Source organism: Dromaius novaehollandiae, chromosome 7, assembly GCF_036370855.1.
Source record: "Dromaius novaehollandiae isolate bDroNov1 chromosome 7, bDroNov1.hap1, whole genome shotgun sequence".
Taxonomy (NCBI): domain Eukaryota; kingdom Metazoa; phylum Chordata; class Aves; order Casuariiformes; family Dromaiidae; genus Dromaius; species Dromaius novaehollandiae.
In genome coordinates, this window is record NC_088104.1 from 27,982,721 (window position 1) to 28,007,776 (window position 25,056).

Sequence of the window (25,056 nt, forward strand, 5' to 3'; positions counted from 1 at the left end):
TATTTCAAACTTCCACCTCAAGCCACCACGCCTCCACACTGTAACGTCCTCACGAACAGCGTATTTGGTGATATGAAAGTGCAGTCATACAACTCTCCTACCTGAACAGATAAAGCAGGCTAATTTACATATTTATTAAACATTATAAGAAGAAGCATGCACTGCAGTGGCACACTGCATTATGAAGTAGGGCTCTAGCAGCAGCTGGGATTACTGCACTGGAAAACACACAGCATTCAATCTACTGACATACAAGTGAAGAGTAGGGAACAGGCACTGTGGGTCTTTGAGACAAAACAACCTGAGGGATAAGTACACTTGGCAGTCCAGCTGTGCTCTGCAGGGGTGTGGAGAACACCCTTGATCTCATTCTTTGGGGGATGCAGCAGAGACGCTGCTCGGGGCTGGCTGGGAAGGACGCTCATCTATCAGCTGCTGCCTGGCCAGCCTAGGAGTCACCAGACCAGAGGGAACCTGGCTCAGTTCTCACTTGGAAGCAGTACTTTGCTCAGAGTAAGTGTAAAATAGATCGGCTCATTATAAAAAGAATCAAAGGTTGAAAGCAGAGTCTACTGTAGAATCCGTGGGACAGGAGAAAAATCAGACTGACCTCCCAACTGCTAATCACAGCTCCTTCCCTGAACAAGCATTTCTAGCTGATGTTACTAAAGGAGCTACTTGAAGACAGTCACATCTTGACAACACACAGATGGGGGTGATAAAGAATGAACATGCCACTGAGAACAGCTCATTTCAGTCTGCACCATTTTGCCACTCGCAAACTTCAAAGTAACCTTACAACGTACTCAATGACAAACGTGAACCTTCCTCCACCCTGTAGGGTTCAATCTACTCTTATCCTTGAGTTTTTCCAGTGTATCTCTAAGTTCTGGCTTAACCATCTCTGATGGTTTTAGCTACGATTAAAGATAGCACCATCCCAGGCTCTCTGCTTGGATGTGACTGCTCCAGCAGTGGAGGTGACAGAAAAAAGTATGTGGAAGCTCTTCGGCCAGTGCCGTCCCCCATTCTCGGCCCCATCACCATAATAAGGGAACTCATTCCTGGCTCACGTTTGCGCCTGCCATTGCTGCTATGGGAAGAGCTTCCACTGGCAGGGGCACCAGAAAGACAGCTGGGAGCTGTGACACCTTTTCCTATTGCAGAGACTGCCCAGGGAGCTCAGGAGTCCAGGCTGTGGCAGATCAGCCATGCCCAGTTTGCAATGCTGATTTATCATGATACGGCTCAGACCTGTCTTTCCTGTCCCTTTGTGGGAGGTTAGGGCTCCTAGAGCAGGAAGGGGGCGGATAATTGCAGATGGTTACGTTCCTAGTCAAAAAGTAAGACGCCACAGGGCTATTTCACTGCAGTTTTTGGTAATCCCAATCTTTATACTCTAAAAAAAGATACTTTTTCTTTATTGTAGTGGAGGCAATCAGCCAAGCTGGCCTCTTATCCAGTGCAGACATGATAAAGGGAAAATATGTATGGGCCTTACCCTTTAATTAAAGTGCATTCAAAAGCATCATGGGCTTTCCAGGCAGGTAAATGTGATGCGTTGTGACTCACCAGAAAAGGCTCTGACTGTTCTCAGGGATCTGTAAGGTTATTTAAAATGCTGACTGGTTCCTTCCTCTGATGGGAATTCAGAAACCAGGGACTGGAGAGCCTGTTAAGGGGTCAATGTGTTGAGCCGCTGATCATGTAAACCAGACAAAGTTGTTTGTGCCAACTGTCACCAGCCCTAAAGGTGCTGAAGGAAATCTTTTCCCACCTAATCTCAGAGAAATATGTTAGCCAGACTAAAGCAGTAAGGAGCCATTCAGGATCCATTTTTTAAAAGACACCCTCAGGATGGACCAATTCAGTCACGTACATTTTAATCTTTTTGTTTAAAAAACATCAATGAGCTTATGAATAATTCCCTGCCCCATGGGCAAGCTTCCTTCTGACCTCAAGTTGGTCAAATGAGTTTGACTTTGTAATTATCTTGCCTTCTTCTAGCTGGCATGAAAGAGGGTATTAGTTCTATTACTACTAGCCTATTAACTTTCTCCTTTCACCCAAACAGTAGAGGCTGGTCTTTTGGAGCCAAAGGTTTCCAATCTAAGCAGTCTGTAGATAGTACTAGTACATATGCTTGTGTATATACTTACAGATAATTTAATCTGAGATGGCTTGAAGTGGAGTATCTCTATTTGTAACAGGGAAATGAGAAATTTAATAGACCTTCAATGTTATTTGCTGCAACAGCTAAAAGGTTCACTGCAGAATATCACACGCTGAGAATTATAACTTTATTTTATGATGTCCTTTGTGCTGAAAAGGGCCACAGGGTCTTCAGCACTCTCACACTGCCAGCTTTTTGAGAATGCCGGTCTGATAGGGTTTTATTTGTATATTGGTATATTATATTTGTATATTGGTATACTATATTTGTAGAGTCAAGTTATCCCTAGCTTATGATTTACATACTATACTGTTGAATATACACTGAAAAATAGTTTTCTGGAGTTTATGAAGTTGGTTATGGATCTATCATTCACACACTTTGCTACAGAGAAAGGTCTGCCAGTATTTGCATTATATTCTCCCACAGTCAAACATTTATGATTCTGCACTAAAAATTCAGTCTGTGTTAAAGCAAACCAAAACTACCAATTAAAATACATCAAGGCCATTTTTTCCATTAAAATTTCAAGAAAGAAAGCAGAAATTGTCTTCATGATATTGCTTGCAGATGAATACTCACTAAAATGATGTTTACGTGTAAAGAGGGAAAAGCCCTTAGGAAGTATAAATTACTATTGTCCAACTGACACACCAATCCCACCTGAAGATGCTCTCTTTAGTTTATCTACCTTTTCTTACAGCATTCCAAGTAAAATGATAATTACAAAGGCTAAAAGCTGAATAATACAAGCTGCTTTCAACAAAAAATTATGTATTTTTTAAGCACTGATACTTATTTGTCATGCACAGACAATGGATTCATATGAATGATTATAGGAATATAGGAACTCCAAAGGGGCTATAATGTTTCTTCCTTGCATCAATAATCCACACACGAGGAAAGAATTTACACAGCAGAATACAGGAACTCTGTGTGAACACTGAAATAAAAACCTTTTTTACATAACTGTGTGTTCCAAAAACATGCACTTATCTGATGCGTTTTTAGGTGCTTAAAGCTAACCTGCCTAACAAAAGCTAGCACCAAACTGACCATTTAGTCTTCCAGTGTGTATAAAATGTCTATTAAATGCAATACATACCATACAGTACAACTTAATATCTACCTCATAGGATTATTATGAAGCATAATTAATGTCTGTAGTGCTTTAACATACTTTAATTATTCTTCTATGGATTTAGACACTACAGTGTTCAGCGTTATACAGTACCCTGGCTACCTAGCTGATCCCTATGTTAAAATACAGTTGGCCAAATACTTTTCTTCCAGGCTTTATTCAAGCACATAGGGATCCAAAGAAAGTAAAGCTATCTTGAAAACTCCTTTAAGCATCCCAAATTCTAGGCCTCATGACAGCACACACTAGAGCAGTCGCAGGATTATTGCTGAGCTAAAACATTTCCAAAAAGTCGTTCTCCGAACATGAACAACTGAAGCACAGCAGTGTTCTGGCTCATGCCTTCATCTCTTCCCCCCGCCCCGCCCCTTCCTCCACCATATTCCCGTGCCAGGATTTGTAAGGTGGCAATAAAAAAACCAACAGATGGGCTAAACACCAGCTGACAAAGAGAAAGGGAGGTGGTTTCCTAACAGTTGGTTCCTGCCCACTGCCATGCTTACTTTACTTCTCAGTTTGTGGACAAAAAAATACCTCTAATTTTCTTGTAAATTCTTGAAGATACAAATTAACAGAAAAATAGTAGGAACATTGTATTTAGGGGTTTATTTTTCATCCATAACTCCAAACAAACCTATAGCATCACAATGTAACAATAATCCTCTTTATGGCAGTGATTTTAAGTTTAAGGCACAACAGGATGAGCTGTAATTACTGGCTCTGTGACAGGCTTCCTGCACTCCCCTGTGTAAGTCACTATATCTCTTTCTGGCCCAAGGGTTTTGCCTAATATACTTTTCAAGGTTTCTCTGTTTACATTGTAAATTATCTGGGGAAAAGATTCACCAGATATCTGTATGGGATCTACCTTACAAGGGCCACTAGTTGCTGCCATGACACTAATTAATAATAAAGCACAATCTAAATTTTATCACATCACATCTACTCTTAAAACAGTATTTCCTTCATTTCCTAACTCTGCAGTTCGTGCATGTCTAGCTGTACCATTAGCAGAATTCCAACAGGTGCTTTAAAGACAGAGTCTGGTATAGAAACATACCTAGGACAGAAAGATGCATTGCTAGGTGTAGATATATTTACTGTCAGGAAACAATGAGTTTGTGATAAAGAAGATATAGTATATGACTGTAAACATTAAGTAGTATTTTCAACTGAGCTGATCCTAATCATGAAAAATGTACACTGGCCTTATTTTACCATCTCCACACCCTTAAAATGTTAGGGGCAAGGAGATCAAACAATGATTTTTCCATCTCACAGTTTTCTTGCAAGAAGCGGAAAGTGCCTTTTGCTCTAGTTCTAGCACCATGCATTGAGTTGTTCGTTATCACAGCATTTCATGTCAGATGGAGGAGACTGAACTGTGAATTCCTAAACCTAGAGAAATATTATCAGATGTCTGTGCAGCCCAAAGCAGTTGTTAGGCCTCCATATATTGACAATACCCTCATACCTGTGCTCTGACAAAACAGGGATGGAGACATACCCAAAGAGACAGGTGGCTTCTGAAAAAAGCACCAACAGCCTTTGAGAGGAAGGTCTGCAATAAAAACAGAGGCCATTGATTGCGGGAAAAAATGCAGGCCTCACGCATTCCTGAGAGCCCAGAACTCCCGCTCCGGCAAGTCTAGATGATCCTTAGGAAGGCTCTGCACTTCACCGTACCGACTGCATTTTCACAGTTCAAGTGATCCAATAAATTGGCAGCGGAAGAGCATTTATGATAGGTACATCAGTTAAAATTACACTGATGTAAAATTGCAAGGGATATGAAAAGTCACAAAGATATGATATATGGCTTTATAACTATATAACTTTATAACTTACAACCTTTGAGACTTGATGTCAAATGAATGAATATTCATTCAAATAAACATCTGTTATAGCCACAAGTTGCTTTAGTAAAGTACAAAAGGCTGAGAAAAAATAAATTCTAGACTGGCTTTTCAATTAACCTCTGTTAAATGGGCTTTGTTTACTTTTATTTTGTGTCCTAAAAGCCACACAGAAACCAACGCATAATAGCTGATGTGGTGAGCAACCCTCAACCAGTCTACTTACACTCACTCTGCAGACACATGCCCTGCTACTCATGTTTTTTTCGGATGCCTGTGTTAATCACCTGAAATGAAATAAAAATTTAAACACTTTTTAAACTTTCAAAGCTCCAGCAAGTCTCACCTTAAGCATCAGCAACAGACTAGCAAAAAAAAAAGCTCCCAGTGCTGACTGATAGATTTTTGATATTGCCATGCTTCTCTTTTACTAATTATGCCCAGATTGCTCATCATGCCAGATAGTGTTTATTCTAGGAATTTTCTACAGCATACCTCAGGGGCAAATTGCCTGTAGTGGTGAGCTGGGAATTCTCTATAGCCCACTTTAACAAACAAACCTCCAGTATTTCTCCACATCACATCATTCAACTCTCTCACCAAATCTTTAGCATACTTTTCAGCTGAGCTAACTTCAGCTACCCAGAAAACTGTCATCCCTGACACACTGATTGTTTATTCCCTCCAGAGCACAATATACACTCTCTGACCCCTTGATCCTACTAAACCTAAGAAAATACAGTAGTTTTAAGTCATTAGGCTGTTGATAATGAAAGCCCTTGAGGTAAAAGCCATTGAGGTGAAAGCCCTTGTGTTGGACAGCAATGCTCACCAGAGATTTCACATCAATTGCTGCCTTTTGTCTTTGCACAAACATTTACAATAATTGTTAATTCCTCCTCTGCTGAAGCTGGTTATACACAACCTCGTCTAGCTTTCACAAATAGGATAAATCTTTTACAAGTGGATTTTATTATCAGTATGATCAGACACTTTGGTAAGTTTGGAATATTTATATTATTTCAATTCTTGGCTTGCTTTTACCACACTGAGTACTCTGAACGTGTAGTGTGAAAAGCTGTTCACGTACACACCAAAACAGCACACTCGTGACAGGCCAGAAGAGAAGTTCAGTCTCCACCCTATACTGTCTTCCTTGTGAAATGATCTTCCCACTGACACCTATTGTGATTGCTACCTATTCTCCCCTTTCCTCTTCAAAAAAATTCAGAATTTGGCATGTGGGCTGTTTATGGAACAATTCAAAATATTTATGGAACAATTCAAAATACTGCCTGTGATGCAGAACACCCCTACTACAAGCAGCTCGGCTGCACGGTACCGCTGCCGCTGCGGCACGGACACCGCGCGCCGCTCGTGACACAGGCACTCCCGGTGCGTCTGGCCTCCTCAAGCCGCTGCATCAGCGCACCCCGAGGACGGCGCTGCTTCCAGGCGGGAAGGCCCCGTCTGTGTACAAATCCTCATGGCAAAACGCAGGGCGTCCCGCTTAAAAGTTCTGGCTCCTACAGAGCCAATGTGCCCAAAAGGAGTTTTCTGTACCGAGATGCGCTAAGGGATTCCTGGAGGTGGAAAAGCAAAGGGAGGTAATGGGAAGGCAACGAACCGCTTGTTTTCTGCACTGCCAAACCCGCTCCGGAGCTCATGGCTGGCACGCTGCAGCCCGGTGAAGCCGGACACGGGGTGCGAGAGCCGGCGTGGCGGCCGATGTGCGCGGGGCCAGGTGACGGGCCTGCTGGGGGCTCAGCCCCGCGCCCCCCGCTTTGGGGGCACAGCCCCACCACATGCTGCAGCCCAGGGCCCAGCAACGGGCCTGCTGGGGGCTCGGCCCCACACCCCCCGCTTTGGGGGCACAGCCCCCCTGCACCGCGCGGCCCAGGGCCCGGGGCCAGGCCGCGGGTGGCACCCGGCCCACAGACCGCGGGGGGGGGGGGGGGGGAGGGGACACCCGGCGGGCCCAGGTCCGGCCGTTGGGGGCGGCGCTACCCCAGCCGGGCCCCGCCGCGCGCCCAGCGGCCGCCGGCCGGGCCAGGGCGCCCTCCCCCCCCGCGGGGCTGCCCCGCGCCGACGCTTTGTCCTTGCCCGGCCCGGAGCACGCGCGCCCTCGGGCCCGCCGGGAGAGCGCCTGCGCGCACCCCAGCCCGGAGGGGGGCGCGCTCCGGCAGCCGAGAGGCGGGAGCGAGCGCCCCCCTCGCCCCTCCCCCGCTCGCCGGGAACTTGGCTGGTGGCGCCGCGGCGAGCGCGGGCGCGGCGGCAGCAGGGGGCGGGGGCGGCAGGCGCCCGCTGCCCCCCCCCCCCCCCGCCGCGGAGGCGCGCGCCCGCCCCGGCCCCCGGCCCGCCGCGGGAGCCCGCGCCGCAGAGCGGGGCCCGCCAGCGCCCCCCGCCGGCCCCGCGGCCGCACTGCACCTCCCCCCGTCTCCCCCCTGCTCCGGCTCTCAATGTTCCACACTGCCCGGCCACAGAGCCTCCGCCGCCGCTTTATAGCCCCCCGGCCGCCTCCGTCCCCGCCGCGGGCGCCGCGGGCCCGGCCCTGCCGCCCGCCATCCCGCCCCTCCGACGCAGCAGCGGGACCGGACGCCGGCGAAGGTAAAGGAGCGGCGGGCGAGGTGGCTGCAGCAGGCGGCTGGGCGAGCGCGGTGGGGGGAGGCGGGGAGAGGCGGGGGGGCTGGCGGAGGAGCTTTGTTCTTGTTCCCGGCGCTCGCTGCCTGGCGGCGGCCGGGGCCGCGGGGCCGGCCCGAGTTCACGCCTCACTTGGCGCACACGCGCGGCGCGGAGCGGTGCGGAGCGGGGCGGCGCGGCGCGGTGCGGGGCCGGGCGAGCCGCCGCCGCCCGCCGCGCCGGGCTCTCCCCACAAAGCGCGGCCGGGCGGGCGGCCGCTGCCTCCTTCCTCCGCCCGCCCGCCAGCCCCGCCGCAGCTCCCCGCGCCGGCGGCAGCGCCGCGCTCCTCCTCGGCCCCCCCGGCCGCCGGGGGCAGCGCCCCCCTTCCCCCGCCGCCGCTCGCCTCAAACATGTCGGTCTGCGCGGCGGCGGGGAGCCCGCGCGGGGGGCGCCCTGATCGCCCCCCCCCCCCCGCCGGCCGCTCCGCGGGGGCCGAGGGCGGCTCGTGCCGCCGGCCCCGAAAAACCGGCGCTGCCGCTCTCCGAGGTGATTTAAACGCATCTCGTTTAAAAAAAAAAAAAAAAAAAAAAAAATCCCCCCCCCGCCCGGCCCTTTAAACGCGCAGGGACGGAGCAAGTGTCTGCCTCAGCCTGAAACCGGCCCAGGCGCTGCTGGCAATGCGTCTCCTCCGGGAGAGGGGGAATCTGCTCGTTTGGACCCAATAAAATGCTCTGCTCCAGTGTAAATATTTACAGGGTATTAGTGACTTTTTAAAAAACATTTTCAGTGAGGTCTGTTATTTACAATGTGTCATAAGTTATTAATGTTCCTTGCCTAAGTACCCTGCTAAATCTGTCTCATGCCTTAGAACAAAGTCGACAATTGGCATATTGTTTAAAGTATGAAAAAAATGTGAGTGGGTTTAAAAATTGGAAATATCTGTATTTTCAGAAGTGTAAATATTGCTTCGTAGCTGTCAAACTGCAGCCCTTGCTGAGGATGAGACAAAGAGGTGCATTTTAGCTAATTTCTCACTGAAACAGAGTTGTCATCAATTTAAAAGTGCTGTGTGCAACTTGGGGGAATGGCAAGAGGCTGTCCTGACTACAGCATTAACTCTGCCTCTCTTCTTCTCCTTCTCCCCAAAGTTCCCCACGATGTCCAGTGATAGGCAGAGGTCAGATGATGAAAGTCCAAGTACCAGCAGTGGTAGTTCAGATGCCGACCAGAGGGATCCGCCAGCACCTGAACCTGAGGAACAAGAAGAAAGAAAACCTTCTGCAACCCAGCAGAAGAAGAACACCAAATTATCCAGCAAAACTACTGCTAAACTATCTACTAGTGCTAAAAGGTAAAAGTGATAGTAAAATATTCTATAGTATTTTTGCGCAGTATTTTGAGTCACAGTATTTGCAATTGCACTTCTCAGGGCATATGGATTCTTGTAAAGCTACATGAGAAAGTGAAGTACAAACATTTTAAATACAGGTGTCTGTCAGGCATTATTAATCCAGATCTTACGGAGGTAATAGTTAAACAAACTTGTCGTATTTCTTTTGAAGAGTTGCTTAAGAATTTGGTAACTTACTGGCTGTGTGGTGGGTTTTCTTTGGCTTTTCTATCTTTGTAAAAATGCGCAAGAGCGTATGTGTGAGCTTCAGGTATCTCTTTCACAGAGTTTGTTTTCCCACCCTTACTGCTATAGGGCAGTGTCCTGGTGTAGATTAGTAGCCTATAGACTAAAGACAGGAAATGCTCTTTAATTAAAGAAGTCACCAAAAAAATTGACTTTTGCAGGCCTTATGACTAGCTTTTCTTGTCAATATGCAGTACATGTCTTTACATGCCTAAAACTAAGTTTCTGCAGTTTGTCCAGGAGAAAGTTAAGTGGGTCTTTTGCTTTAGGATCTGCAGATTCAAACCATGGAGTTCTATAGGTAGGCTCTACTATTAACCACCAAAATCTTTAGAAAGCTTGTTTGGTTATGTCTGGTGCATTTTTATTTGCATATAAGATTTCTGGAAGTCCAGCTCTCAAGACTTGCATGCTAACACTTTCCTGCAAGTTCAGCTGTATGAAACAAGCAAACTTTAAATCCCTTGATTCCCCATGGTCTTTTGAGATGAAACATAACGTTCCAATCTTTTCTCCACAGTTCCTTTTCTTTACAAATATTAAGTTTATCCTGTAGCAAGAAGAGCTGTAGATTAGCCCTAAGAATGCATACAAGTTGTTTATTAAGCAGCTTCAAGTTTTGCTTATTCAGCACGAATACTGTAGTTCAAATTTTTAGTAACATCTTAGGAATTTTGTATTGTACTTAAATTCAATAAATACTTCTTGAAATGTGTTAATATTTCTGCGGAATATGACTAGGTGCCTTTCACTTCTGTGTTTAAAAAAACACCTTTGAAATAGGACTGGCTAAAGAAGGAAAAGTTCTGGAAGCACTGTGTAGTTTTCATAACTTGCCTTTTTTTTTTTTTTTTTTTTTTTTTTTTTTTTTTTTTGAAAAACCCATGATGCATCATGTAGAAACTCAAGACTAAGTTCTCCCCTCTTGCCTTCATTTTGCTAAGTTGTGTATCTAATTCCATAGATCTCAAATAGTTGAGTAGTCTGATTAAACTTAATGTGACTAGTGTAAGGGCTTTCATATCAGCTCCTATTAGTTCATATTTTAATGCTTCCTGTTTAAAGGAAAGAACAGCTTTGCTTTTATGGGCCTCTTTTGAAGAAAATTCGTATCTGATATTTTTTAAGAGGAATTTACCATGCATCTTTTAGCATTATACCTCTTACGTATCTGAAAAAACTATTAAATTGACAAAAAGTTCTCAGTATTCCTATTCTGGACCTTAACACCTCAGGAATGGTTGTTAGAGGATAGAGCAAAGCTAGCTCATAGATTATTTCAAAATTATAAGCTTCAGGGAAGAAAGGCAGCAGAAGGTGTGGAGAGAAGCAAAGTTGATCCAGAGAGATTATTCCAGTAATCGAGACAGCCTGGCAGATCTGCAATCTACTTTTTAAATACACTGCAAAGTAGCAGGTAAAATATTGTCAAAAGAATGTGTTTGCTTACAGCACAGTTCGCTACTCCAGCCACAATCACGGGTCTGTAGTGCTGGTTTGAAGTCATTGTTAAATATGCTTGTACAGCCTCCCCCCCACCTCATTTGCATATTAGCTTGAAAAGAAAATCTCTCTGGTAAGGAGTGTTTAGATGTGAAAAATAGTTACTTTTCTGAATACTTGTGGGAAATTCCTATCAAGCGCCGTTGCAAGTGTTCTGTTTATTCACAGTATCAGGCAGGAAAAAAGCTGCAAAGTTTCTCTGCTATGGGGTTTGGGTTATGCCTCTGAGAACAAAGAGGAAGCAGCCATGTTAGCATTACTGAAGGCAAAGCCAATCTTGCATTTAACTGCATGGTGGTAGAGGGCAGTGTAATTCCCTGATTTATTCTATAGACTATCTCAAATGCTTTGTGTCTGTTCTCATTTCACCAACAGAATCCAGAAGGAGCTAGCTGAAATAACCCTCGATCCTCCCCCTAACTGCAGGTATGTAACAACTTCTTAAATTGTGGACAATGGTAGGAGATTAATGTGCTCAGGCTAACAAATGGGAAACTCTTTAGTGTTTACAACTGGTGACTATTAAAAATTGTGTGCAGCAAAATGAAAGAGTGTAGGGAACATTCAGTACTGAAGTTTGATATTTTGTCTGCATGCTGTAGGTGCAGTCAGTGGTGATTAACATACATAGTAAAATTTCTTCAGTTTGTTTTCTGTGATTGGTCACTGCATTTGTGAAACGTTAATATCAACTTCATAATATGCTGAAGCTTTCAACTTAATGCCTGTATGCAGTTCGAACTGTTTTTTGTTTTGTTTTTTGAGATAGAGTTACTACTTTATTCTGAAATTAGGTAAGGAATCATGTGATTTTTACATGTTTGCTCCTAGTATATGGTGCCTAATAGTTAGAAAAGTTGAAGCATTACCTTTGGTTTTGTGCCTGTCATTCAATGCTGTAGTAGTCTCTTGATAAAGGATATTTTTAAGGAAGTTCCTAAATGGAGAGAGACTTCTGTTTTCTTTAGAGGAAAAAAAAATGAAGTTTTAAGCTTGAAAGATTGTGTGGTTTAGTCTTAAAGAAAGTGAAGGAAACTGGAGCACTTGATCTGTGGGAGACTTAAATAGTAACATAGCTAATTTCTTTAAATCTTTTACATGTTTAACTTTTGTTTAAAGGATGCATAAAAATTCTCATTAGCTGTGAGCATCCACTGTAAAATTTGCAGTAAAACTACATTTAAATAATGTTGCTTTCATTTGATGCATTCCAGTAAGATTTTGACTGCAAGGTGTCTTCAGTTTAATAACTCATGTGTAACAGCCAGCATTGTACGCATGTGAAAAATGCTGCAAGTGCTTTCCGATTTTATATTAGAGTTGCTTGGCTTGTTGAATAGTTGGAAAGGTTTGGTGCAGGTGTCTTGTTAATTCAGTAACGTGTGAGTTGTTCTCCTCTCTTTATACTTAATGAGAGGCAGGGACAAACCGGAGCTGTGTTCTATTGAATTTGTGGTAAAGGTGTCTTACCCTGAGCGCTATGGTGCAGACTGCCTGTGGCAGTCTGAGGTATTTGCATGCAGGGTCAGTGCTTCCCACCTCTCAGTAGAGGCAAACTGTGCAGGGAGAGCAAATGTCTTTTTAAAAGTCATCTTACTAGCGGGATACAGTTCTGTGTTGAAGGTGTAGCTCTTCAGTTTGTCATGCACTTTATGCTTCGACCCCCAAGTGGGGCATGCAGGAGAGAAAGCGTTTAAAGGAAATAAACACTCTGCCTTATACTTTCTAAAAGAAGTATTGCAGCAGTTTTGGGTACAGCAAGTTACAGCTTGGCTTTTAGAAAGAGAAGCCTTTCCCCCGCCCTCCAGTACCATCTGATATTTAACTACTTGGAAAATATGCTCCTCTCTGGTATCAGCACAAGAATGTTGCAGAGAAGCCTTTCTTGTGAGCTGGTACTACCAGATGCCCAAAAATGCTGTTGAGAATGATGAACCCCCCCCACACCACCACCAGTGCATCTAAAATAATTTGAGTTTCTCTCCTACAGAGTGTAGGGGAAGAGATTATTTTTTGCCAGGGAGGAAGTCTTTGCTTCTGTTGCCAGAAGTATTTTCAAAAAGGAATTTAACCCTTTTACACAAGATCAAATGTAAGATGAGTGTATTTTTACCTTCTGCAAAATCAAAAATATCTGCAGGAGACCTCAGCTTCTTTAATAGCAGTTCTGGGTTTTCAAAATGAGCAGTTTGAAGAGAGAGTTGCGTTGCCTGCAGGATTACCGGTACACTGGAATTCACGTTTTTTAGAAGGGGCCTTTCTGTTTCAGGAGGTAAATGCAGCCGTTGCATGCAGAGCAGTTGAAGGAAAGGGTCTGTAATACACTTTCTTGTAGGCTGCAGCAGTTTAGATTAGGCAATAAACTGAGAGCAGGCATATGATGTATCTTCACTTCATTGCCTCTTCATGCAACAAGCTGCATATCCATAAACCCCGTATCGTAAGTTCTCCAAAGGGATATCTTCATGTCAGGTCCGTCCCCCCAATTCCAGAACACAGCCTTGTCGTTTGTGATCTACATGTTGCAGGATTAGAGCAATTTGCCAGAATACAACTAGCAACTGATTTTCCTGGACAGTGAGTCATTCTGGTTACCTAGTTACATAAGTGATAAAATTAAGTTTTTTTTAATACGATAACACTTGCTATTTTGCATGTGCCTTTCCTTTAAGTAAAAATACTGAACTGTGTATTGAGCTCTCCTGTGTTGTGTTAACACTTTGATGGCTACTGCCACTTCTCATCTGCCAGTATAACTGCACATAGAGTTGCTCCCTAATCCAATTCTGTCAAAATGATCTAAAGTTGATTTAGCTACTTAAAAGTGACACCAACTGTTGCACTGTAATTCACATGCAGGAGATACGTAGGCTGCTTCAGCAGTTAAATTTCCCACAGTCACATCTATTACTGTAACATCTGTTTTGTAAAAATGCTAGGGCCCCTGGAGATCTCCATTCTTGGGTGTGCTGAGCAAGGCTGGACGGCACATTAAATTCTATTTTAGGCACTGGAGTAGGAGAAAGACAAACAGTAGAAATGTTTAAATAATAATTTTCTGCATGCTTCTCAACAGTAGAGGTTGGTCCCGCATTTCTGATTCTTTTCAGTTGACTGGACAATGTCCTGGTAGACAAATCATGTTGTCATGTCAGTGTGCAAATACAAATTACATCCTTGGGGGTACCAAGTGTAGAAGTTAAATATTTAATGCCGATAGCTTTACTCTAACATACAGTAATACTCTAAATTCATGTGGATTTTGGTGCAATTTGAAGACAAAATATTAGATTTGTTCTTAAGCCACCAAAGATAATGGGGAGGAAATGGAATAGTGCCTTGTCTTTTGTGTCCTCTCCTGTCTCATACATGAGCCTGAAATGAGCAAGCTGCTGCACAACATGCACCATTGCACTAGGACAGACAGTTAAACTGAGGACATAAGTATTTCATCCTGAATTTTCTTGCTTTTGCTGGCTTAACTCAAAGCTGTACTACTTGATGCAGTGTGCTGTATTTAATTTCTTTTGTGCTTTTAATAGTATAAAGCAAAGCTAAAAAAGGTCTTGGCCCTATTGCTCCTGGGCAGCTCAATTTCAAACCATGGCCAAGTGCTTATACATGCTTCAAGGTATGGAAATGTGCCAAAACCCACCGTTATGCATTCTCAGAATAATGTTGCAAGGATCTTTCATGTAATGCATGGCAAATCCATGCTGCGGAGATTTTTTTTAAATAGGTTTGACGTATCTGGAATAACTATTTTCAGTTCATGGCATAAAGCTTCTAGAGTAGAGGTCACTGCGCTATAGTTAAGGTTATATATGAGACACTTGTTCTGACCTCCAGAACTCAGAGGCTGCAGCTCAGGTGAAGCAGGGCACAGCTGGCTCGGACACTCACATATTTCCTAGATTTTAGGGTTGGTGCAAATGAAGCCATTCCCAGGAACAGTGATTTATAGCGGCTTCCTTTAGCTGTTCCTGGCTGTTCTGCTGGTCCACAGTAACTAGAATATGTACTCCTTGTCTTTCCTCACTCCTCCCCCTTTTTTCCCTTCAAAATTAAGCATTCTTCATCTTCGTGAGAATGTTTTTGAAGTTCAACCCTATATTAAGTAAATTTAGTAACACCCATTCAAACCTATTTTTCAAATTTACAATCCCATTTATATCAAATCCAGTTTGGTACAAGCTTCATAGGAAATGAGAGCAAATATCAAAATCATTGTATCCACCGAGATCTTAATTCATGCAATTTGAAGAGAGATGAGTTAAAGCAGTGCGCCTTTCCCATGCTAGTGGGAGAACTGAGTATTTTAATTTCTGTTTGGTCAGTTGTCTCTAATTTTTATTGTTAAGTTAAAAATCAGACATCTGAAAATAAGTGGTTTAAAAAAGAAAAAGCCAAAAGTATACCTTACAGCTCCGGTCAGAGAGGTAACTTTCCTCCTGCTGCTGCTAGGAAATGCGAGTTCTTATGAGGACGGAGATTCTTGGATCACTGCAAGGGCTCCCTGGTCTGTCACATCCTCTAGCCTGTGAGCACCTGACCAAACCCAGTTCTGTTGGGAAGATTTTCTCAGTAGGGATTAATATCTCTGTGTTTATTTTCACGCCTTTACACTGGTAGTTACTAATGTGATTTCTTGAGCAATACTACAAAAGGCAGCAGTTGATTTTTGCTGTTTGTATCCTTTCCTAGGCTTGAAAGTAGATTGATAATTTATGAGTTGTTCATTTTTAATTACTTACTTGAGGTTATGACTAGCAGACTTTAAAAACTTTGTTTGTTTTTGATTCCTGCTATGATTGCTTCGTAACTCATACCCTTCTTGTAATAAGCTCGTCTGCACTGTTTTTCAGTTATATTGCATGCATAATTAAGCTAAGTTAAAGCTGATTTTTAAAAACCCAAAATATAAGAAAATTTTTGTATAGTCTCTGCGTGCAGCCTGTCAATTTGAGTAATACCTAATTTGTGTATGAGCGTAGCATGTCTGCATTAAATAACTGCATCATTTTGAGTTTGCAGTTTATCCTGTTTCTTGAAAAATGGAGTCATATGCACAGAATTGCTTTGGACCATATTAGGCTTGGGGGGAAGAAAAAGCATATACCACTCCAGTGTATTTTGTACTGTGCACAATGGGAGCAAGATACATAGGGGTTTTGTTTTCGTAGAGGATTTTTGTGCTCTCGAAGGACTGCATTTGTCCATTTCATTATTGCTGCATCTTGGGCCCATTCTATGCTGCAAAGTTTTGCCAGCCTAACCCGATGGTCAGATATTTGGCAGAAAGCAAAAACGCCCGTAAAACCCTGGCAGAGGAATGCCCTTGCTGGTTTGGTTAAGGACCCATGAATCCAGACGTTTGTTTCTGCCTCACTTGAGGAGGTTATTACCCCATCCCTGGGGAAGCATTGCTGCATGTGTTTAAAACAATATTGTGAAGGTAATTCTAGACCAACAGTATAAGCTCTTTCAGTTGAGCTGTGTGAAACCGTGAGAAGCAGTGAACAGTTGTGCTGGCAGAGCCAGGACAGCCTCTTCTACAGGCAGAGGTGGCTCTGGATTCAAGGACCATTCCACAGGCTTGTGTTACCAAGAAAAGTGCCACAGCTACGCTGGTAGAAGCCCTCCTTTTGTTAACGTACTCTGGACAGAGTAAGGTTATAGGCATGTGTTTACTCTGCAAAAAGTTGTGCCTGTTGAAGATGCTACTGCACAGCTGTGGTTTGTTGCAGTCCTGCCATGGAGGTGACCACTGTCAGTGAAGCAGGTTCATGCAAGTACTCCATAGTCTTCCCTCAGGGCAGGGGGAGAAGGTATCATCCAAAGTTTGCTTGGGTGGTTTAAATAGGTGATTCAAAGCTTCTCTGCTGGGCTTTTTTCCCTCCCAGAGTAGGCATTGTTCACACAAAGCATTTTGCCAGACACACCAGGTTATTAATAAGTCACTCCATTCCTTTGTTTCTTAAATGTAGTAAATTTTCATCTCGCCTTTGTCAAAACCAGTTATTATTTTGTTGCTTTTTAAAATCTGTAGGAGGAAGATTATTCTGAATGCAGTCAAATACCAGGCCTCTGTACAATAGCACAAACATGCGACTACGTCATCTTAACATGTGCTTTTTTCCCCCCCCAACTCAAAGTTGTGAATTTTTAGAGTAATGGCAGTGCCTCGATTTTGCATTTATTCTGTTCATTTCTTACTGGTAAATCTCTTCATATTAAGCTATACTTAGTCTCATGAAAAAAGCTGTTGGTCTCTTGTTTTTACCTCTGCACTGAAAACCCCAACTGTGATTAAATGGTTCCCTGTAGAAGGAGTTGATTAATTTTGCTCATTCAACTTCAGCACAGGCATTTTTGCACATACTCCTAATATACTGTCTCTTACCTACCTTAAACAGCACCCCAGTCCAACTTGATAATGTATCTTCTGAGAGTTACATTATACTTTTTATTCTGTCTTACCCCCAAGCACTTGCTCACCACTGAATGTAATATAGAAAGGAAAGCTGGAGCTCGCAAAATGTTTCTGAGAATGCAGATGCACATAATTATTTTTAAACACTTCCTTTACCAGAGTTTGCAGTTACAAAAGTATTAATTAAGAGGGTTCACAAATCCTGTAAGATCATGTTTGAAGCTAGCTTTTAAGTATTCAAATATTACTTTATATTATTGAACATAGTCTTGCAGTTCCTTCTGAAGCAATTCCTTTGTTGTTAATCTCCGAACATAAATCAATGGCTCGCAGTGATTTAAAGATAGGTTTATCTAATGATAAACTTAGTTTAGCTAGAACTATTTCTGTCAAGCAGTTTTTCTGTTCTTTCTTCTTTCCTACAAGCAGAGTACAGTTTAGGTCAAACTAGCAAGAAGCAGTATAGTTTAGCACAGCAATCGGAAGTCAGGTATTTTTGTCCATCTGTAGTAACAGCCTGTTTCTGCCATCTTCACACATACAGAGTGCCTGTTACGTTATTTGCAAGTAGTCAGCAAAACTACTTAGGGAGTAGGGAGGAAATAAATTTAAAGGAATTTCAGCAAGATGTTTAAAAGTGTTAGGTATAGCTAAAGTGCACTGTTATTTAATGTGCTTTTATTAAAAATAAATGCAGGAGTGGAAAACTGTGCAACTCCCAAATGTATTGAATTGTAAGAATATTAAGTTACTTTTTTTCATTTGGGAGTAGGTGACAGATCCACTAACTTAAAATGCCTTAAGTTTTTCCTTTTTTCTGTGCTAGAAGCAACCTCTTGCAAGCTACATACCAAGGTCTTTAAACCAACCCCCACACAGTGAATTTTCTCCTACAAGTAAATATCTGTGGCATAATGAAGACAGGGTTATGCAACACAAGTCAACACATCTACTCACAGGAGTAAGTTTTCCTGCCTGCAAATTCACAGTTTAGGCCCTTGCATAAGAACTGTCCACAGTGCTTTCATACATGGTCTTAAATAAATCTGTGTTTTAGTCAAAAGGCCTTATAAAAGCTTTTGCCAGTCTTCGTTAGTATTACTGTCAAAACTAAAGAAAAAAGATTCATGACAGCCTGTATCTAACTATAAAAGAAATTCACGTCAACCTCTATCTACTCTAGGGTTGTTTAAATAGTTCGAACACTTGTCACTCAACTGCTGGTGTTAGAAAACTGACCTCATTATGTCCAAGTTCTATTTGGAAACAATAGAAAGAGTCCAAGAAGGACCGGTCTGCTTAAACAATGCTTTAAGCATTGTTGTGCAAAAATTTGTAAGAACTTGGAGTAAATTGTTCTTAGATCTAGAGGAAAAATCTGCATTTCAAATATCCATTTGTACAAAGCCTCTTCAGACCATGATAATAGTGATTAAAATACACCATGTATGTATTTTTCTTTCTACACCCAAACTGTACCTTGCTCAACACTGCCAATCTGTCACATTTATTTTGTAATAAACAGCATATAGGGCAAGCACACTGAATAGCACTTCCCCATCAGACTGATTTGCCCAAGTACATCAGTTACCTTTCTTTGATTTGATCTTTACTTTTACAGCCTCAGGATGCCTAATTTTAACCCAAATTAACAAAGCGCAAATAAGAGAATCAATTAAAGTACATTAAACCCTTTATTGAAAGCAAGTTGGCTACTTCATTTAAAGAAAACCTCCATGCAATTTTTTATCTGGTGTAACTAGGATTTGCATATAGGTAGAATGTTTTGAAACAGGTAACATAGCCATTGTGAAAAATTCCTTGAGCATGTTTGAGTTTAGTAGACAGGAGCAAGGACGTCTAATTGCCATCCAGGACAGGAGCACGCATGCCATTAAACAAGCCAGGAACTATAGCTTTAAACAGACACAGTACTTTGAGCCAGTAACTTCCAGTGATGAATGAGTCCTTACCTGCTTGCATTAATTTGAATTAATTTTCTAGAGTGTCCCCATGCAGGGAGTGCACTATACTGTTGTCTAATTCAGAGCTGTAATGGTAGCAGTTGTTAATTTCAATACCACTAATTGTAAAACAGACTAGTCAGATCTCTTAGGACTCAACAGTATTTTCACCACTGTCAACTATGTCTCTATTTAAGTGTCACTTCCTAAAGCAAATGAGGGAAGAGACTGCACAGACAAAATGCCACTGAGAACTGTGGTTAGCAATAGCTTACATTCAAGTTGGAAGGATTTGTGGAGAGGGTCTGTAGAGGACTGTCCTGCCATCATTAGTAACTGACGTTTTCATTAACTTGGATACTGGACTAGAGCATATAGCTATTACATATGCAGGTAATGGCAAGGAGAAGGGGACTGTGGGCACCTTGGAGGACAGAAGTAGAATGTAAAGTGACCTGGACAAATAAGAAGTTACCTTAAAAATAGCATGTAATTTGATAATTAGGACTGCAAGGCACAGCACTTAGTAGGGATAATCAGCTGCACAAATCCATGGGGAAAAAAGACCGGATAAGGAGCAGTTCTTCAGGAAAGCTGTAACAGCTCTGAGGATTTTGTGCTTACCAGGAGTCAACAGTACTGAGCCACAAAAAGAGAAATAAATAAAACAGCAATCACAATAGTGAGATGTTTTAAAAAAAAGAAAAAAAAAAAGTGGAATACATGGGAGGTAAAGTCATCCCATTCAGTTCAGCACCGGTACAGTCCAGGTAGGTACTTACCCAGTTTTAAGCACTGCATTCTTAAGTGACGTGGGCCAACTGGAAAGAATCCAGAGTTGAGGAAAGAAATAATATAACAGTCTTTGGATGCAGAAGGAGTTACTGCAAAGCCCATTATTGCTAGTCCTATCTGTGGTGGTTATGGAGAGCAGCTTAAATTGCTATAACAAAAATCTAGTTTAGATGTTAGGAGTGAGTAACTCTAAAGACAGTATGCCTAAGGAGGTGGTGAATCTGTGTCACCAAAGGTTTAAAAACAAAGGCTAGATAAATAATTGTCAGGAATAGTTTAAATATAGTTGATCTTTTCTTTAGGCAGGAAATGAACTAAGTGACTTCTTGAGGATTGTTTTGACCAAGTTGTATGATACTGGATTTAAGTGATAGTGCTAAAACAGAGCTCATCAAGAAGTGTTTTTTCCCTTCATTTAAAAACAGTATATTAATCAAGGTTTTGTAGTATAATCATCCTGGAAAATATACAGAATCTATCATTTTAAACAACAACAGAAACAACAATTATTAAAAGTTAGTAGAAGCATAGTTTTTCCTTCTGTTGTCAATTATAAAAGCAAATACCTAGTGATTTTTCTAATCACATTTTTTTTCTTTAGCTTTGTTTCCATTTTGGGACCAATCCTACTTCCCTCGCACAAAGCTGTCACATTCTGCTGATAACGAGAAATAAGCTAGGAACATAGCATCAGATCCCCAGGGGTGTATCACCACTGAGAGAAAGTAATAGTACTGATTGTGCAGTAGATCTTTATTTCTGTTGGGTCATGTGCTCTGTGCTGGGACTCTCTGCTTTTGTTCCAGACATGTAAGTCCCTCTAATACTGAGGTAAACAAAAGCAAGGGACGTTTTCCCCCTGCTTCACAGAGGCAATTTGCAGTAGTTATGCAAGCTCTAATGCATCTGCACACACACACACACACACACCCCCCAAATGGTTCAAGCACATCACAAAATAGTTGTACAGCATACTGCCTCTGTCCATGGATCCTATCTCTAAGTGCCCTGTGGAATCAGGGCTCAGAAGACTGTAGTGAAAATGTAAGCAGCCTGGCAAGTTTCCAGCCGATGAGTTAATGCTGCTATAAACTTCAGTAGTTCCTCTCTGAGGCATGCAGAAGGGTGCAGACACTGGGAAAGTAGCCAAGAAAGGCAAAGAGCAGACAGCAAATCTAAAGGCCAGCCTCAAGGATTCACAACACAACTGTCTCTGAGGTGGGTTTCTCCCTCGCCAGAAACCTTCCACATAGCTCTAGTGGCAAGACTGGAAATCAGTAAGCAAATTAAGGTACGCTGTCATTGTAAAGCCAGCTTGACTTGTCTGTGCTTGAGCCATGCTATAGCTTGATCAAAAGCTCACCACTTAAGCTGCCCAACAATTGGATTAGCAGCACAGGGAACTGTGCAATGGGTTCTCAATCATCCCAAGTAAAAAAATCCCAGTAGAGCCTAAAACTGCAGTGAAGCAGTTAAGGCTTGAGATTGAAGTGCTAACCTGAGTTAAAACCTAGACAAGGAAGTCACCAAAATATTGAAAGCAGCGTAAGTCAGTAGAGCATCAGCAGATCAGATTTCATGGGACAAACAGAAAACAAATGGCAAACACTTGTTTTTTCCTTTCTGTAAGGGAGAGCTAGCATCAGAAAGCTATTTTTGTTGGCAATTTAAATAAAAAATGTAGATTATAAATGCTTTGAGCAGAGTGAGTTTGGAGGAAAAAAAGAGCATTACAATAGATTAGTAGCTATGCAATAGGAGATATGTTCAGCTGATGATGACTCTTGCTGTGAAGCAGCAGCTATTGTCACAGACAATGGACAGCTAGATTTCCCCCCTACCTTCCTGACAAAGGATGTGTCTACTGTGCAGTCACTGCCCTGGGTACGCTCATACTTTAACTCGCTTTTGTCCTCCTACCTGGTGCCTCAGCATCAGAGACCTCATCCAGGCTGAGGAATCCACTGGACAAGTTAAGTGGCACAGGGGTGGTTATTTCACACTGGGTGAAATGCATTGGGTTATCACTGTGCAGTGCTGCTGGTCCTAACTTGTTCACAGATACCTGGGGCATATCTGTATCTACCACAGTAACATACGTGTCAGAAGCTGTAATGGGATACAAAGATTTAATAATGCCTCCCCCAAAACACACTTCAAGGGCCCATAGAACCAAACCTGCTATACTAAAGCCCACTTAAACAGTTGTGGGTTTTTTCTGTTTTTGAAGTTTTGGTCTCCAAAATCTTGAAAAAATGTGATCCAGTTTAATTTCTAGCCTATATAAAGGACAGCAAAGTCTTACGAGACTAGCATCTACTTGTAATAAACACTAATCTCATGGAAGAATGTTTAAGCCTAACCTACAGCATATTAAGTGTAGTCTGAGTGATTAATCAAAGTTCTTACACCACAGGGAAAAAATACTATGTGATCTAAAATTCTACAAGCATGATTAAAGAGCAATCACATCTGAGAGGGTAATCTTCACAGGGTAGACTCTGATGCACACACACAGTCTGTGAAATCTTGATTTTTATTTATAACTCAAGGCCAGAATTACAGCTGGTGTACTTACACAAAACCAAACCAAACATGTAGTAACTCATTTTTTAAAATAAGGAACAGGTAAAAGAGCTCACCAAAACAGAACAGTAAGAGAGCAGTGATTCATTTGGTATTTTATAGTACCAAACCCTAACAGATCAGTATGTTGATAAATCAATTATTTCTAGATTCTCTGAGAGCAAATATTGTAAAAGGATTTTTCTTTCAAGTATTTCAGTTAGCTGTTAATTTTTCATGGTAATACTACAGGTTAGCATGATTTTAAACCTTATTTTTTAGCAGGCTTGCTGGTTCTTTTTGGTTTATGAATAGCAAAAGCAAAATAAGCTCTTACCAGTTAGAGGATAAAGCAGTGGTAGCAGTTGCTAATACTAAAACCACTGTTGCACTCTGAGCACTGTCAGGTTCTCCTACATATTGTGGGCAAAGTTCCTATAAAATGACAAGTGTGCCCTATTAGAAATTAATGAAGATGCAGGTGGGGGTGGGAGTGGGGAGGAGGAGGAAATTAAACACATATGAGGTGTACTAATCACATAAACACTTCGTTACCGTTTTTTTTTCTTTCTAAAGAAAGTAAGCTTTGTAAGAGTATGCCCTGAGTTAGACTTTGATACTTCTGATTTGGGTAGAAGGGATTGAGAGCAGTTGTTTCTTATGAATTGCACTTGTTTGTCTTTTGTGTGATTGTTCTAAGCTTTACATAAAATGTCTAAATAAAGCTAGAAGTGATTTGTTCAAGGTCTAATAAACTTAATTTGGCCTGGCATTGTGTGATGCTGATTGTTGTATTTTGTAGTACATAATGTTTTAGAGAAGGTGAAAATGAGGAGCAAATTCTGTAAGGTGAAATCTAGGTGTAGAAGCACCTGTAAGAAATGTGGAGCTCTTCTGTGGAACCATGAGTTTATAGAAATGAGGTTTTGTTCACTAAACACATAAAGTTGTTTTCAGTATTAGATTCTTTAAAAAGGTATTGAAATGTTGGGGGAAAAAAACCCTAGTTTTTTTTTTCTTTTTAACATTTAAAACCTCTGTTCTTGGCAGTTTGCATTAGCAATTGTTGATCGGAGAGATGGAGAAGGTTTCTTCTGTTTTAAATAATATGCTTTACCTTATTTGTGTTCTCAGATTCCCCTCCCTAAAAGTTTCTCTTTATTGCTTTTCTAAGGGGAAGGGGCATTCACAATTTATTTCTTTTCTTGGGTTGCAGGAGTTTTCTGGTTAAATACTTGGTTTCAGTCTCTGGGTATGGAGAAGCCCTACCTGAGTTCTGCAGGTGCTTTAGCCCCTGCAACAGCCACCTCCTTCTCTCTGTAGCCAGGGATGTTACTTCACTCATCACTTCAGTTTCCTTTAAATACTGGAAAAGCTTATGCAAAATTTTGAATGGAGTTAAATCTGCACAGGGGCAACTTTTACTTTGAATGGAACAAGGTTAATTTGGGGCCTTAAATGCTCATCTCTTATTTGGTGTTGGGTGAGAAAAGTTAAAGCATGTGAAGGAATGAGTTGCATAGTGGGGTTGGTGAAAAGGGGTAGATATGCTTGTGGGCTGCTTCTGTAATATCAGTGAAACAGTTAAGTGTTGACATTTTAACTGTCACACTGAGATATTATTTAAAAAATTTCAAATTCCCAGGGTCCTTATTTCATACCTTAAATATTTGGGGAAGCTTTCTGTGGACTGAGGCAGACAAAGCTTTGCTAGCCTAGAAATCATAAGCCAAAATACAGCTGCCCTCAGAAATCTTAGCTAGAACGCTGGCAAAATAAGTCTTTGAACTTGGAGTCTTGTTCTGAGGCTAGATCTAGATTTTGTTCCAAATTCCCAGGGTGCCTGGCTCACCTGGTTATGGACACCTCTCAGCATTGAACTCCCTGCTGGAATAAACTGATGCTGGGAGAGGGAAATTCACAGCAGGATAGGTTTAGGTACTGGCAGATCTGTATTCTAGTCTAATGGACTATCTGTGTGTTCTGCAAAGTGTTTAAATACAGGATTGTTTCATTCAGTAAAAGAATGTGACTCCTCATGCTTCTGGATGTTATTTAGGCCATTTGTGTCTCCCATGAATAGCTCTGTGTGCGTTCGCTGCCTTGTTAACTGAGGAGCAGACAGTACTTGATATTTACCCTGTAAATGGCTACTGCCTACTTTTCTCCCAAGCAGAATTTTAAGAGAGGTTTAGCAACTTCATACTTTGTGTTATGACAAGTGCACTGCTTTTAGCCAAAACAGATTTTGAATTTTCACCTGTAATAATAGCATCACATACAGAGTTGGTGTGCTTAATATTTCTTTACTCCTGTATTCAGATTCTGACCTTTGAAAAGTAAATGTTTGCTAAGCCACTTCTGAATAATA

The 25,056-nt window shown here is 42.0% G+C and overlaps 1 protein-coding gene across 1 annotated transcript in view; it reads left to right on the forward strand.

The window, feature by feature from the left end:
- Positions 1 to 7,550: 7,550 nt before the first annotated feature.
- Positions 7,551 to 25,056, forward strand: part of UBE2E3 (ubiquitin conjugating enzyme E2 E3) — a 64,569-nt gene continuing 47,063 nt past the window's right edge. The window contains exons 1-3 of the mRNA XM_064515033.1: positions 7,551 to 7,777; positions 8,938 to 9,140; positions 11,304 to 11,354. Of these exons, the coding sequence (XP_064371103.1) occupies positions 8,947 to 9,140; positions 11,304 to 11,354 (245 nt within the window). The 5' untranslated portion in view covers positions 7,551 to 7,777; positions 8,938 to 8,946. The remainder of the gene's footprint in view (positions 7,778 to 8,937; positions 9,141 to 11,303; positions 11,355 to 25,056) is intronic.